Source organism: Trypanosoma brucei, chromosome 9, assembly GCF_000002445.2.
Source record: "Trypanosoma brucei brucei TREU927 chromosome 9, whole genome shotgun sequence".
NCBI lineage: Eukaryota > Euglenozoa > Kinetoplastea > Trypanosomatida > Trypanosomatidae > Trypanosoma > Trypanosoma brucei.
Genome location: NC_007282.1, coordinates 1,547,309 through 1,560,747, shown reverse-complemented (window position 1 = coordinate 1,560,747; position 13,439 = coordinate 1,547,309). Strand labels below are relative to the sequence as shown.

Here is a 13,439-nt window from a genome sequence, read left to right as displayed (position 1 = left end):
TATCTCACCGTTGAGTTTCTCAATTATTATTTTTCTTTAAAAATAAAAAAATAAATTCAATTATCTGCGTGCTCTTACTTTCGTCCTGTACTGCTGAACTCACATTCTTTCTTTTTCATTTTCTTTTTTCTGAAGGAGTCGAATGCGCCTGAAAGGGAATAATATCACCTTATGATAAGCAACAACTTAAAAATAATTAAATAAATAGGATAGGATAGGAAAGGAAAAATCATGGCATAATGTTTTTAAAAAAAACAATAGGAGTTTTGCGAGCATCGCAACAACATGAAAAGGTGTCACAACTACGTAATGTCGTACAATATTTTACGTATTGTTATGTTATGTGTTAGTTGGGATAAAATGTGAGAGAAAGAGAGAGAGGGAGGAATGTTTTTGATGTGGTTTCGTCCGTTAGGAGAATTGGTATTGTGTACCTTTTATTCTGATACGCATTCTTCCCTTGTGGAGCTATTCTTTTTAATTTAATTTTTTAAATATCTTTTCTTTACATCTGTCCCAAAATTTCCATGGTTATATGTTGTTTTTGTCTTTAATTATTTTTTTTTTGTTGCTGTTGTTGTTGTTCGTTATTATTATTATTGCGGCCAATTTCTGACTTTACTTTCTTTCTTTTTTTTTACTCCACTTTATTATCGTTGTAATTTTCAGCCGGTGTGCCTACGGAGGGAAGGGGAAAAAGAAATCAAACCATACGGACAAACATACAGATAAAAAAAAAATAGTAAGAAGGTGCAAATTTAAAATTAAATAAGAAAGTAATGGATGCAAATGTACCGGCGGCGTTTCTCGCAAGTTTGGTGGGTAACACAGTCCATGTGAAGAGTAAATGGGGCCCCGTATATGTTGGTACACTTGTCAGTTGTGATCCGTACATGAATTTGCAACTGCGTGATGCAGTGGAAAAGGCAAAACAGGAGACGGAACTTGGAGACATGCTGCTGCGTAACAATAATGTGTTGTACATTCGGGAAGTACCAAAGGAATAGATGTGATGCTCATATGGACCAACGTTAGCCGCAACAGAAAGAAAGAAAAAGATAAATGAAGCTTTGGGAGCGTGCATAGCTTTTTTTTTTACTTTTTCAAAGCACAGTTGTGAAAAGACACAGCATGAAGGAGGTTTGAATACGGGAGTGGACGCGCGCATTTGTCGGCGCAGTTGGATGCGCTACCATGACTTTTTCCCTCCCTTTCCATTTCTTGCACTTATCCTCCTTATCATCACCTCTCCCCTTCTGTTCGTAACAGTTTATACATCTGTGATGAATTAATTGTGCGAAGGTGAGGGAGGGAGTTGACGGTTTTTGTTGCATTCAGAAGTGAAAAGGGGGCAAGATGGAGGAAGAAATGATGAGAAAACAGGAGGGAGAGAAAGAAAGAGAGAGAAAGAAGACGCAAGTGACCGAACGAGGAGAATATGTTTTTCTCAATAAGGCGGTTGAGGAGAATAACCGCCCCGGGTGGTGTCCCTTTCCCACTTCTCTTTTAATTCCTTCACTTGTTGGTGACTTGACGAATAAGCACTGTTCATCTGTGTAACAGTAACGTCATATGAATAAACATTTATTCATATAGACACGTCGGCTTAAACATTAACATATGATTCTGCACATGTGCATCTGTTGATACATTTCGTTTTAACTCAACCGCTATGACTTCTCCCCTTTCTATTCTCTAACTTCTATGCTTTCTCCTCCGCATACGCGCACAATGCCTTCATGTCACGCCGAACGTATGTTTCACTTTTTTTGCACTGTGCGTACGTATGTGTGTTTTTGTGTTTTTTAATCAATTGTAATAAGGTTACATTTTACACAACCCTTACTCATTTTCTACTCCTTCCAGTGGAACGAAATGCACATTCCAACCAAGTGGGCAGAGCGCAATGATAAGTTGTACATCACCCTCCAGGTGGCGTCAGCGAAGGATGTTAACATCACCTTCACCGACAAGACGATCAAAATCAGCGGTCAGGGCGTCACGCAGCGCTCCAGCGAGCCACACGAGTTGAAGGATGAAATAACCCTTCTGAAGGAAATTGTGCCGGAGAAGTCCAGCTTCAAGGTGCTAGGCGTGTCCATTCAGGTATGCGCGGCGAAAAAGGATGAAGGGTACTGGAACAAGCTGGTGGACCAACCAACGAGCAGCACAAAGAATTGGCTCTCTGTTGACTGGAATTTGTGGAAGGATGAAGACGAGGCGGATGAGGTGCCCGCCGGATTTGGCGACTATGGAGACCTCTCCAACATGATGAACATGGGAGGTATGGATATGGGAGGTATGGACATGGGAGCCATGGATGACGATTCGGATGATGAGGAGGAGGATGCACCAGCGGACTTGAAGGATTTGGAGGAATAATACGCGCAGTTGCGCGTACAGCACGGGAACGTAAAAGGAACGTACGAGGTAACGACTCGGCGGTCTCCTCTTCAGCCTCACCTAACAATTAACAGGAGAAAGCCGAAGAGGTATACGTGCCCGTATCAAGAACTACTACTAAACGTTCTTTATAACAACAGCAACAACAAACAATGAAAGGGAAATAAACAAGGAACAAAACAAATGACAGAAGAAAATAGGAGAAGAAAGAAACCAATGGGAGAACCGGTAGAGAAGGGAAGAAGAGGCGCCCAAAAGTATTAGGAATGGGAAAGAACAATGGGGTAAATATCCGGTGTGGCATCGGATGGGGGAAAGGCGGAAGGCCGATCTGAGCAGTGGGAGTGATGAGACAAAATATGTTGTTCTTATATCTCGTTTGCGCTGCCTTTATTTATTATTTTCCCCTCCCCTTATTACCTCTCATTCCGTTTTACAGCAACCTCTTGTTTCCTTCGCGTGCGAGATATTACTCCCAACTCTCGGAAACTCATGAACATTGGGGGCGGGGGGTAGATATCCTCGTTTCGATCTCTCCATCTCTAATTATCTACCCACATATATTTCCGTAACTATTACCTATTTATTACTTCTATTGTTCGTTTTATTTAATTTTTGTTCATGAGTTGGATGGGGGGAGGGGCCAGAGGCATTTCCCTCTAAACACTTTGCCACAGGCGTCGGTCCCTCACGCCGAACTGTGGCGAGGAGTTCAGCTCTGCGCTTTGCCGGTGCGCCCCGACATTAATACCTTCCATAGTGTTTCTTTTTGTACATTTTGTCTTGCCTCTCCTTCCCTGCTCCCTTATTTCCTTTCCCATCAGCGGCACAGTGTGGAAATAGAAGAAGGAGAAACCGCGTAGTGAACTAAGTTTGGATAAGAAAGCAACACAATAATCAATTTCATACCAAGTTGCGGTGGTGCGGTGAAACACTACAGACAAGAGGAATGCAGGGAGAGGGAAATGAATTGTTGGAGCGCCTTGATGCCTTCTTTGGTGAGGGAGCTAACACAGACGCCATTGGAAACTTCTTTTCTGAAGAATATAATATCGTCCAGCGGCTGGAGGCAGCCAACGACAGTTCTGAGGCACTGGAGTTTTTCTCCCTATTCAAACGGTACGGTGCACTAGTAAATACCATACTTGAAACGTTTGGTGAGCGAGAGGCAGCTTCAGGTTCTGCAGTGTCATTAGAGCAACTTGCTGAGGCAGTGATGAAGGAGTGGCAGCAACCGCAGGATTTTTGCCGATACCTCTGCACAGGGTATATCGCTGGGGCATTAGACTTCGATTCCTTCAAACAGCTGGTAGCTGACGTCGTTGCACTAACAACGTACCCAGTTGGGGATGAAATATCAGAAGATGAGGCAGTGAGTGTCTCCGGCTCGATTGAGGAGGATGATAACGAGGAAGAAGATGCGTAAAAAGTGGTGTCGCGCGAGTGAGTATTGACTGATGCCATCACGTTAATGTTGCGTTGCCAGTGACAACACCCGACTTTTTTGCCTCTTCCCTCCTCCTCCTCTTCCTCACCTTTCGTTGGTACAGCATAAACGGTGCACCGAAAGCAAATCCAATCCTTGTGAAACCTTCGTTACCTTGTATTTTCCATTTTCATTTCTTTATATATGTTATATATATATATATATATATATATATCTTTCTTCTTCATCTGCTTTATTTCTCTATTGGTTTTGCACCTTGTTTGTTCTATCGTACAGTGTTACATGGAAGGAGACGTCATCCCTTCCGTCCGCAACCACTTGCAGGACTTTACCCCACTCATTCCCACCGATGCCTATGGAACGAAACACATGAAGGGCTTTAGAGTGGGTCTGGGGAAGTTGGACTTCAGTTCGGAGTTTGTGTTTCTTCACCCGATCTCAAGCGAGCTCCTCGATCAACTGAAAAGGTTGACAAAGGAAGAAAAAGATGGGGAAAGAGGGATGAGTGTCGGCAGTGGGGTAACGAACCCGCCGCTGGTGGAGGCGCTGAAATGCAGCGACCTTCAAAGATGCGCATTACGGTCAAATAACGTCATCGTGGCCACATCATTCGGTTTGTGGGGAACAGTGGATCATTGCGGAGATATCATTGATGCCGTAAAGGCGCGATTCCTCGCAGGTGCAGATGAGAGACGAATGAGCAAAAAAGTAAAGTTGCAGTTAAAACATTTCTTCAAGTTTCTTAATGAGATGCAAGTTGACGTTGTGGTGTTATCTCCAGACAGGACGAGGGTCGCGGTGTATTCGGCGGTAAGGTCAAGAAGTTCATTTACTCCCCGCACAGAGTTGTCAGCGGCGGAAGCAACAAGGAGACCAGGCGATGGGGGCCGCACACTCCTTGCATTAGAGTTTGACCACGGCGATGGTTCATGGTGTCCCCTTAGACTTGCACCTGAGCTCGAGAAGGAGAAGGAGGAAGTGGGGGATAACGGTGAAGGAAATGCAAGTCCACTACCTTTTATCCCTGAGGATACATTACTACTCGATGGTTGCAATGCTTCGATAACACACGGTGCAAGTTTGACATTGGGTGCACTTGGCTACGACTCGCCTGCTGACAGCCGAGCAAATAGCCGGACTGTTTACAAACCGCAACGAGTAAGCGATTGGAAGGGATATAAGGATGAAGTGACTGAGAGTCACGAGGGGAGTGACACGCCCGAAGGAAAGTCACCTTTTGAAGGAATGAGGTACCCGAACATTAGGCCTTTGGACATCCAATTTTTTGATATTCTTCTTCGTGGGTTGAACCCGCGTTTTCGTCTCAACCGTATCCGCCTGTTAGTTGCTTTCCCGGTAGCTATCCTGGGGGCGGGGTTCGGTGTGATTCTTACCGTTTACCTTCGTAGTGCCATGGGGTCGTGTTGCCGTGATGCATCATCAAATACCTGCTCAGGCTCTGCAGATCATAACATATCGGATGAGTACTGTGAACAGACGTTCTGTGATGACAATAACAACACGGCGCTGGCCCAAGTTCATACCGCTTTCCTTTTTGGAAACGCGCCCGTTCCGGGGCATTTTGTTGTGGGAGCGACGTGCTGCATGCTCCTCGCATCAGTAGCAACATTGCTGGTGGGTTACTTCACTGCACGGTCGCTTGCGGTAAAATCGCGCCCACTTTTTCACATGGTCGTAATGTGTGTGCAAATTTTGTTGGCGGCAGCCGCCGCCGTGCTCTCAGCTTACACCATTTTTATTCTATCCCACTCTCGACACAAAATTGATTGCTCTTTCTTTGGTGATGGTGACGCTCTTTCCTGCATGATGGCGCAGCGCTTCTGTCCCAATTACATTATTGAGGTGGTGCGCCCTGGTCCATGGCCTGTGGAACTTGTGCTATCGTCTGTCCTTTTTCTGCTTTGTGTCGTGGAATTGGTCGCAGCATTTCTGCCACCCATGCCGAGTAAAGAGGTAGTGGAAAGCTGCATTAAAGCTATTCCTGAAACAGGAACATTTTACCCCAGCGTGTATGCCCCAGACGGCATTACCTCACGGGAGAAAGCGACAATGAGATGCACCATGAAGAAAAACCTTCGCATGCAACTGAAAACCCGTGCGAGTCAGAAAGATATTCTCTTGACACGCAACGTCACCATTGGTGAGTTGATAGCAGCAAACCGAGACCAGAGCCTCAAAGAGAAAACAGAACGGCTAAGTGTTCCAACTCATAACTCAACCACGTCTCATAACAACCGAGAAGTGGAACAGATCCACTACATGGTGTATGATGCGGCTGACTAACCGCAGTGAAGGGCCAAACTGAGGTGAAAGCGGAAGGGAAATGATGACCTTCTTTCTGCGGAGTCACTAACTGGATGGCGGTAGATAGGAGTTGTGCTATCCGGAGACGGTTGAACTTTTTCTTTTTCTTTTTCTTTTCTAGGGTATTCAACTCCCTAACATAATGTAGTACATATAATCCACTCTTTGATCACACAAAGCTCGTGCAGCAAACGTAGTTGTGTGTGTGTGTGTACAATTCACATGTGCGTTCGTCATCATCACTGTTACTTTTTTAATGTGCATTCGGAGAATGGAAGTTGGCGGGAAACGGAGGTTTTTATTTGCCCTGTGTGTGGTGAAGGCACCAGTTCCCCCCTAATACTTTGTGGTGAATATTTATCATCATTGCCTTTAACCCTTTACACGCGTGCATTTGCGCGCAGACGTTCTGTTCTGGGCCGTTTTTCCGTCTTCTCATATATGGGAGAAAGGGGGGGGGGGCGCCGCTGCGAAAAAAAAACCTCCAAAGGCAGCAACCTCAGGTATTTACGTGAACTCGCTTTCCTCTTGTTTCCCGCTCACAACTGCGTCGCTTATTTAACTTATTTACCAACAACTATGGTTGCGTTGTGCTTTGTTTCGACACTTTAACTAATCTCAGTAACTTGAGGTTGACAGAACAAATCCCGTGTGCACGTAAACGTATATATATATATATATATATATATATTAACGTATATATCTGTGCAGCGAAGGAAGAGCAAAGGGAGGTTTAGCTTCGGCGATGGATATAAAAGTGAAGAGTGCCCACTTCGTAGCCCGTTGGGTGTGGGATTGTCGGGACGACACATGCGGCATTTGTCGCCAGCAGTTCGAGGCGTGCTGCCCACAGTGCCGCTTCCCTGGGGAGGATTGCCCCATTGTTACGGGGAAATGTACTCATACCTTCCACATCCATTGCATTGAAAGGTGGGCTGAGCGTGAGCAAGATAACACGGAATGCCCCATGTGCCGACAGACATGGGAATTCTAAACAAAAAGAAGAGGAGGGAAGACGTCGCATGCAGACACCCGGCTCCTATCATCACCGTTTCGTCAAGCGTAAAACTCTTTCTCTACTGGGAGCCCACACGCACAACACCGTGACCCCCGGTCGACCGTGGCGTGTGAGCGGAAGATGCGCCACAAACCTGTACATAAGTCCTACTCTTTCTGTGTGTGTGTGTGTGTAAACACGACGTCACATACACGAGCATAACGCCCAAGCGAAAAGGGGGGAAACGCGTTGCTGGCGGGGTTCGCTGTATATTCATTGCTTCTGTGATGTGCGTTATTTTTATTAATGTTTTTCTTACATCGTGACTATCGTTTGGAATCTCTCTACTTGTGTTACCCACCGCTCTTGCTTTCTCCACGTACGCACACGCACTCACTTAAAAGAGAAAAACAAAGCGTACGTAGGGACCGGCTATAATGTTGCATTCCTCAAGAATTGTCCTCGTAGCACTCGTGAAGAAACAAGCAACTACACCTACCGTAAAATCAGATGGAGCACATGCACCAAGTACAGAAAGAACAGGTGAGAGAGTAGCGGTTTACACTCCGACCGCTTCTGAGGCCCCAGAATTACTGCTCCCGTATGTAGAGCCCAAGCCATTTGTGAGCACAAAGCGCCTCAAGGCTTTTGTGGCTTCCATGTTTGTTGGGGCGACGACAATAGGAACAGCTTATTACTTGTTAAGTAAGTCTATTAGCACAAGCTTGGAGGATGGGAATAAAAACCTCTATTTGCAGCGGATCATAGAGTCAAATCGAGTGGCATTACAACCACGGCCAAATATCGTGCCGGAATTCACAGCCCCTAGTTCGTTTGCAGAGTTACAAAAGAAGATGCAGCAGCATGAACTGGAATTGGACCGCAAGCGAGCGCGGATTCTTGATGAAACCGTCATGCTTCACGCTGAAGCTGGTTTTCGGATGAAACTGTGGTGGAACACATGTCTGGCTCATATCCAAGAGGCTGGAGATAAACTGGCTTTTCTCCTACAGGAAAGGAGAGAACGCGCCGCTCTCGCACACATCAGGGAAAGTCTGGATGAAAAGGGTTATGAATTAGTAAAGTTACGGTGTGGAAAGACCCATATCTGGTGAGCGTATGTGAATCGAGGTGCTATATTATGGATGGATGAATGGATGGGGAAAGTGATGTTAGTAACCGTAGGCATGAGCAAAAGTCGCATGGCTTTAGCGTGAATCATGTGACGTCATTGTGTAGCGCCTTTGTACCAAAGTCTGCTGTTTATAAACTCCTCTAATATCGTTGTTGCTCGTTGAGCCGACGTCAATACTAATTTTTCCCGGGATGGAAGTGTTTATTTTGTGGTCTATTTCGCTTATTACTTTCCCTTTGCATCGACTGAGTTCCCTTTTTTGGAAACTGTACTAACGCTGACAGTAAGGGGGGAAATACGTATAAAACCTTCAAGACCAATTAGCGGGCTGCGGTGCCTCACAACTGCATGGATGCGCCATCGCTGCCGCTAACGTGCGGTGAAGTCATGGACATTCCCGGCACCACATGCGTTGGGTGCGCTGCGATTGTGCCATATGACACGAGCAGTCTCAGTGGTTTCAGTTGTTGCGTTATCGCATCACACACCGAAGTGCATCTGCTGGGGCCCGACATCGTAAAACGCGATGGGACCATCATCTCTGTAAAATTGTGGTCACCTAATGTCGAACAAGGTCACGTGCGAATTACTTCCATCGTTGCGTTTCTTCCAGGGGCTGGGGAAGATGGTCCACCCGGCACACCAGATTCTACGCAGCAGCATGAGCACACTGTCCCTGATACAACGTATGTTGTTGTTGCATGGGAAAGCAGCCACGAGCATCAGCAGCAACCCCACGTCACGACGTTATTTTTCTCGCTGCTGGATACCCTCTCTGCACCAGACAATCCCATCGTCGTGGCGAATGAGACCACTTTTTTTAAGGAAAGAAACCGACAGCGCCTCGTCCGGCTCTTCTACAATCCACTGTTCAGTGTATCAGCGAAAGACGGAGAATACGTTGTGCTTTGCAGCTGCTACCATGATGAACAGCGGAAAGAGGCGAGTACCGGGCCCAACAAAAGGCGCAATCAACGCGTACTTACGCCGGGGGACCCACACAATGTCATTAACGGGTGTTTCTCATTTGTCCACTTCCGTCCCGGACAGACGGAGGAACGCAGCTTAGAGGCAATGTGGCTTATCGATGCACCACCGTGTACTGCTCCGTGGTTAGTTAGTCCGTCGTGCGGTGGTATCGTATCTGCTCTAACAGTGCAGAAACAACAGGGGGAAGCACCTTGCGCGGTTGCAGCAATGGGTACAACCAGAGGTCGTGTGATTATAATGTACAACGGCAGAAGTAGCGTCGTTCGTCGTAGTAGAGGTCCAATAGCCGACGTCGCCTTCGTGGAAAGCTCCGATGCGCAAGCCCAGGTGGTGCCATGTGGTAGCGATGCAGTGGAACAGTTGCAACGGCGGCTGAAGGTGTTGTCGGACAACAGCCCGGTATATACCTCGCGAAATGAAAGCGGTAAGTTCGTACCAATGAGTCTTGTTGTTCTGGATAGTTTGGGTTACATCATGGTCATACGCCACGTAAACGGTGATGCATCCACCGTTCAGATGGTTCCTGATGTGCAGCAGTTCATCACACTATCATGGGGGATTTTGAATACCGCAAGCAAACCAGATGCCAGCGGAAACGATATCACTTTTGGTTCGGGTGAGTGCAGTGCAAGTCAATTTTCCGATTGCTCCAAATCCTCCTCGGATCTCCCACCGGGTCGAATAGTGTTTTGTCGGCACAGGCAGCGGTATGCCTTGGCTGGGGAGGATGTTGATGGTACTTGCACCCCGCCAACTAATGATCGTGGTGATACCGGTGGGGACAGCACAGTTAAGGCAATGTACGGCCCGGGTCATGTGCTTAGTAGCGGTTTGCTTAGCATAGCCGTTGTGCCTGAGTCACCGGGACGCGTGGAATTTGTGGTCAGTACAATGGGCCAGTTGATCGCGTCTGTCGTGTGGAATGAGCAAGACGATACTTTTGGTATTGGCAAATGCCTGAGAGCCCCGGAATCAATGTTCTTTGTTGGGTTTGTTGACTTCTTCAATACGGGTGTCGCCGAAGTTGTTATGGCGGGGGTGCACCACGTCCTTGTGTCTCGCCGATCGCGACGGGAGCACGTTGCGAGGGCCCTGTTATTGTTGCGTCTTTTGGACGGAAATGAAGGTAGGGCCACAACCACGGATAGTACCCCAAGTATGTGCTGAAATTTTTGAAAACAACATGTGGAGAGAAGACCTGAAATAATTGAACCGTTAGCGAGCTCCAGGTGGAATGGTCATAGCATTAAGCACTAAACGCATCCAGCTTCCGTTTGTGCGTGCTAACTTTGCTGTCATCTGTCTCGCCCAGTTTGTGTTATTGCACATTATCGGTGAGCAATTCTAAAAGTATAAATTCTTTTTGTCGGAAGTTTGATTCACCTTCATCTGCGGGACTATCGAACATCATGGAAATTATTGATCACAATACGCTATTTGCCTATTGTTTTCACATCTCTTTAATAACCCCCGTGGTGTGAAGGATGGCCTGCCGCTACACCTACTTCTTAGCTTTCCGCGGAGTTACGTGGATAACTCCATTATTCCTTCTTCGATCAAGAACCATACATGCAGAAAGCTAAGAACCAAAGCTACGAAAAGTTTTCTCAGGAAAATGTCAGCCGTCTCTGTATGGCATTGAAAACCACAGATGAGTCACAAGCCTTCACCACCAACAATATTTCTGAAATCTTGCGCGAGCTTGCACAGGCGATAATCTGGGGCGACAAAAAAAACAATGCGTCATTTGATGTTTTTCTTGAGCTAGACATGATAACCACGCTGGAAAGTATAGTAACAAACGTGGAGTCACCGTCCAATGTGAAAGCGGAGGTGCTTCGTTTTGTTACCTTGATGCTGCACAACCTTACAATGAAGGAGAACGTTTATTATATCTGCAGTAAAAATCACCTTAACAAGATGATATCCATTGACCTGAATGAAAATGACGATGAACTTTTATCGGTATATGTATCTTTCTTGAAGTCGCTTGCGCTGCGATGTGATGAAACCACGGTTCAATTCTTTTTCATCCGACAGCTGGGTGTGTTCCCCTTGTTTGACTACGCGGCCAAGCTGATCAACACGTCCGACCGTATGGCCCGTGGAGCCGCCAGGCAAGTGGTAATTAGCGTTGCGCGGCTTCAGAGTACGTTTCTGACGTCTTTTATGGAGAAGGCCCTTCCAGACATTCTTCGAATCATATCGAAACATGTTTGGCTTGAGATTGGGATACTTTCGGAGGCAGTGAACCGCTACCACGACGCCGTTGGTGATGCTGATGATGCAACACCACTTCCCACTGTAGACGCTATAAGAAGCCTGACGGAGGATGTGTTGGATGACTTACTTTATGTGAACGACCTCTTCGCGGTGTCTTCCACGGTTGTGGAGAGGGAACTCAGACCTGCGCTGGTGACGGGAATCATTGACCCTCTTCTGGCCTTGATTGAGGCACCAATGAAGTCTTCAACCGTAACGAGGTCAGCATTCGCTCCTGTTATGCAACCCGCTCTTGCACTCTGTGTGATTACTCGGTGGCTTCTCCTGGGGAAAGAAAACAGGATCCACCAAGTGCTGTTCGACGGACTGCTCGGTCCTAAGGGTTCAGACCCCGCTGAGTGTTTACTTGGGCGCATCCTTAGTAAGGGGTGTATGCATTGTCTCTCTGCTGGTGTTGTCCTGCTTGGAGCGATCGTGAATGTTGGGGCATTCAACGAGCGGGGAAACATGAGTGATGAGAGATTGTGCAATGAAATCGGCACTGCTGATCGAATCAGCAACCGAGACGACAACGAAGTGGAGGTTTCCCCCTCCAAGAAGCAGCTTGACGGAGACAAAGACCCGGCAGAGTGTTGTATGGGCACGGCGGTGGATGCTTTGCCGTCCTATGAAACGTTCCTGAGGGATGTGAAGAGCAGCATGGGAAGCACCGCGCATCGGGAACCGTGGTGTATTTGTTTGGTGGGTGCACTTTACAGGTTTATTACGTGTAGTCTGTTGACACGACTGTCCGCGTTCGAATTATCGTTAAACCTTCTAAAAACTTTTGTGCCAGAATCCCGAGAGCGGCGCACAGTTTCTGTCGCTTTGGCGTCCCTTTGCGAGGGAGTTTTAAGGCGCCGGCTACTGGCGTACTACGACACCTTAATTCGTCGCAAGGATTGTAGAAGCGATGAAAACAGCGGGAACCGGGGCTTATTAATGGCTAATAAAGACTGCTTTCGGTCGGCCTGCGAAACCCTTTTTCTTGAGATGGAGCGCGTATGTAATGGGGCAGAGCCCCGCGTGGAGTACTCCTTTGATAAACTCGGCCGAGAGGTGGCGCTGCTCCTTCCGCTTTTGCCGTATGGTGGCTACTCCTCAACGGAGCGGTTGTGCTGTCAGCGGCAACTTACTTCTCATCCGCAGCGGCTAGCTGATGTGCAGGGGGTGATTGGGGACCTCGTCTCGTACCACCACCGGGCTGCACACAGTCCAACAGAACAGAAGGATAGAGAGTTTATGATGTGGGCAAGCGTGCGCCGGATGTTGTATGACACGATGCAACAAGAAGACAGTTTCATACTTCGATTAAGGAAGTACGGAGTTCAGCACCGCGTCGGTGCCTCCGTGGGCAGGCTATCAAGTACCACAACGCGGTTTCGCTGCGAGCTTGTAAAAGTAGCTGTACCTCCTGGGAAAGCTTCAAAAGTAGTACCAATTGGAAAGCCAATGAACATGCTTCTCTTAGAGACAGAGATCATTTTCGTGGAACCCAGAGATATGGAGTCAACTTCCGCTGCAGACATTGTCAATGAGCCCGTGCTGTTCCCCATGCCGACTGTTTATGTACAGGCGGCCCTTTCTAGGACGCCATTCAGTGTAGTATTCACTTACTTTCATCCCGATAACCCCATGCGGCTCCACGTCGCATTTCGTCACAGCAAGGTGGCACAATCAGTCATTAACACAACTAATGAACGTTCTGCCTATTGTAGATGCCACGGCGCAGCGCTTGTTTGTGGCGCCCTCAACGCGGAGCCACCCCATTAGTGCTGTGTTCGGCCACAGCGTTCTGGTGCCACCAGAGCTCCTTCACGTGACTCCAACAGGAGCGGGTGGTAGTTACATCTCTGTAAAAGTTTGTACGTCTAGTTTCA

At 47.3% G+C, this 13,439-nt stretch overlaps 9 protein-coding genes across 9 annotated transcripts, besides 7 other annotated features; all 9 read left to right on the top strand.

Moving 5' to 3' along the window:
• Positions 1-21: 21 nt before the first annotated feature.
• Positions 22-57: a sequence feature (AT_rich).
• A 129-nt stretch (positions 58-186) lies between these two features.
• Positions 187-207: a sequence feature (AT_rich).
• Positions 208-474: 267 nt separating this feature from the next.
• Positions 475-498: a sequence feature (AT_rich).
• A 38-nt stretch (positions 499-536) lies between these two features.
• Positions 537-602: a microsatellite.
• A 177-nt stretch (positions 603-779) lies between these two features.
• Tb09.211.1695 (small nuclear ribonucleoprotein Sm-F) lies at positions 780-1,007 on the top strand (the record flags this gene model as incomplete). The annotated part of the gene is made up of 1 exon (XM_822223.1): positions 780-1,007. One exon carries the CDS (start codon positions 780-782, stop codon positions 1,005-1,007), a length of 228 nt encoding a protein of 75 aa, XP_827316.1.
• Positions 1,008-1,344: 337 nt separating this feature from the next.
• Positions 1,345-1,411: a sequence feature (CT-rich).
• A 464-nt stretch (positions 1,412-1,875) lies between these two features.
• Positions 1,876-2,382, top strand: Tb09.211.1690 (hypothetical protein, conserved; the record flags this gene model as incomplete). Its single annotated transcript, XM_822222.1, has 1 exon — positions 1,876-2,382. One exon carries the CDS (start codon positions 1,876-1,878, stop codon positions 2,380-2,382), a length of 507 nt encoding a protein of 168 aa, XP_827315.1.
• A 970-nt stretch (positions 2,383-3,352) lies between these two features.
• On the top strand, positions 3,353-3,829 carry Tb09.211.1680 (hypothetical protein, conserved; the record flags this gene model as incomplete). The annotated part of the gene is made up of 1 exon (XM_822221.1): positions 3,353-3,829. The coding sequence occupies one exon, from the start codon at positions 3,353-3,355 to the stop codon at positions 3,827-3,829; it is 477 nt and encodes a 158-aa protein (XP_827314.1).
• A 199-nt stretch (positions 3,830-4,028) lies between these two features.
• Positions 4,029-4,064: a microsatellite.
• Tb09.211.1670 (hypothetical protein, conserved) lies at positions 4,034-6,154 on the top strand (the record flags this gene model as incomplete). The annotated part of the gene is made up of 1 exon (XM_822220.1): positions 4,034-6,154. The coding sequence occupies one exon, from the start codon at positions 4,034-4,036 to the stop codon at positions 6,152-6,154; it is 2,121 nt and encodes a 706-aa protein (XP_827313.1).
• A 243-nt stretch (positions 6,155-6,397) lies between these two features.
• On the top strand, positions 6,398-6,787 carry Tb09.211.1660 (hypothetical protein, unlikely; the record flags this gene model as incomplete). The annotated part of the gene is made up of 1 exon (XM_822219.1): positions 6,398-6,787. One exon carries the CDS (start codon positions 6,398-6,400, stop codon positions 6,785-6,787), a length of 390 nt encoding a protein of 129 aa, XP_827312.1.
• Positions 6,788-6,839: 52 nt separating this feature from the next.
• Positions 6,840-6,866: a microsatellite.
• Positions 6,867-6,920: 54 nt separating this feature from the next.
• On the top strand, positions 6,921-7,169 carry Tb09.211.1655 (hypothetical protein, conserved; the record flags this gene model as incomplete). The annotated part of the gene is made up of 1 exon (XM_822218.1): positions 6,921-7,169. One exon carries the CDS (start codon positions 6,921-6,923, stop codon positions 7,167-7,169), a length of 249 nt encoding a protein of 82 aa, XP_827311.1.
• A 440-nt stretch (positions 7,170-7,609) lies between these two features.
• Tb09.211.1650 (hypothetical protein, conserved) lies at positions 7,610-8,287 on the top strand (the record flags this gene model as incomplete). Its single annotated transcript, XM_822217.1, has 1 exon — positions 7,610-8,287. The coding sequence occupies one exon, from the start codon at positions 7,610-7,612 to the stop codon at positions 8,285-8,287; it is 678 nt and encodes a 225-aa protein (XP_827310.1).
• Positions 8,288-8,655: 368 nt separating this feature from the next.
• On the top strand, positions 8,656-10,464 carry Tb09.211.1640 (hypothetical protein, conserved; the record flags this gene model as incomplete). Its single annotated transcript, XM_822216.1, has 1 exon — positions 8,656-10,464. One exon carries the CDS (start codon positions 8,656-8,658, stop codon positions 10,462-10,464), a length of 1,809 nt encoding a protein of 602 aa, XP_827309.1.
• A 402-nt stretch (positions 10,465-10,866) lies between these two features.
• Tb09.211.1630 (hypothetical protein, conserved) lies at positions 10,867-13,332 on the top strand (the record flags this gene model as incomplete). The annotated part of the gene is made up of 1 exon (XM_822215.1): positions 10,867-13,332. One exon carries the CDS (start codon positions 10,867-10,869, stop codon positions 13,330-13,332), a length of 2,466 nt encoding a protein of 821 aa, XP_827308.1.
• Positions 13,333-13,439: the final 107 nt, after the last annotated feature.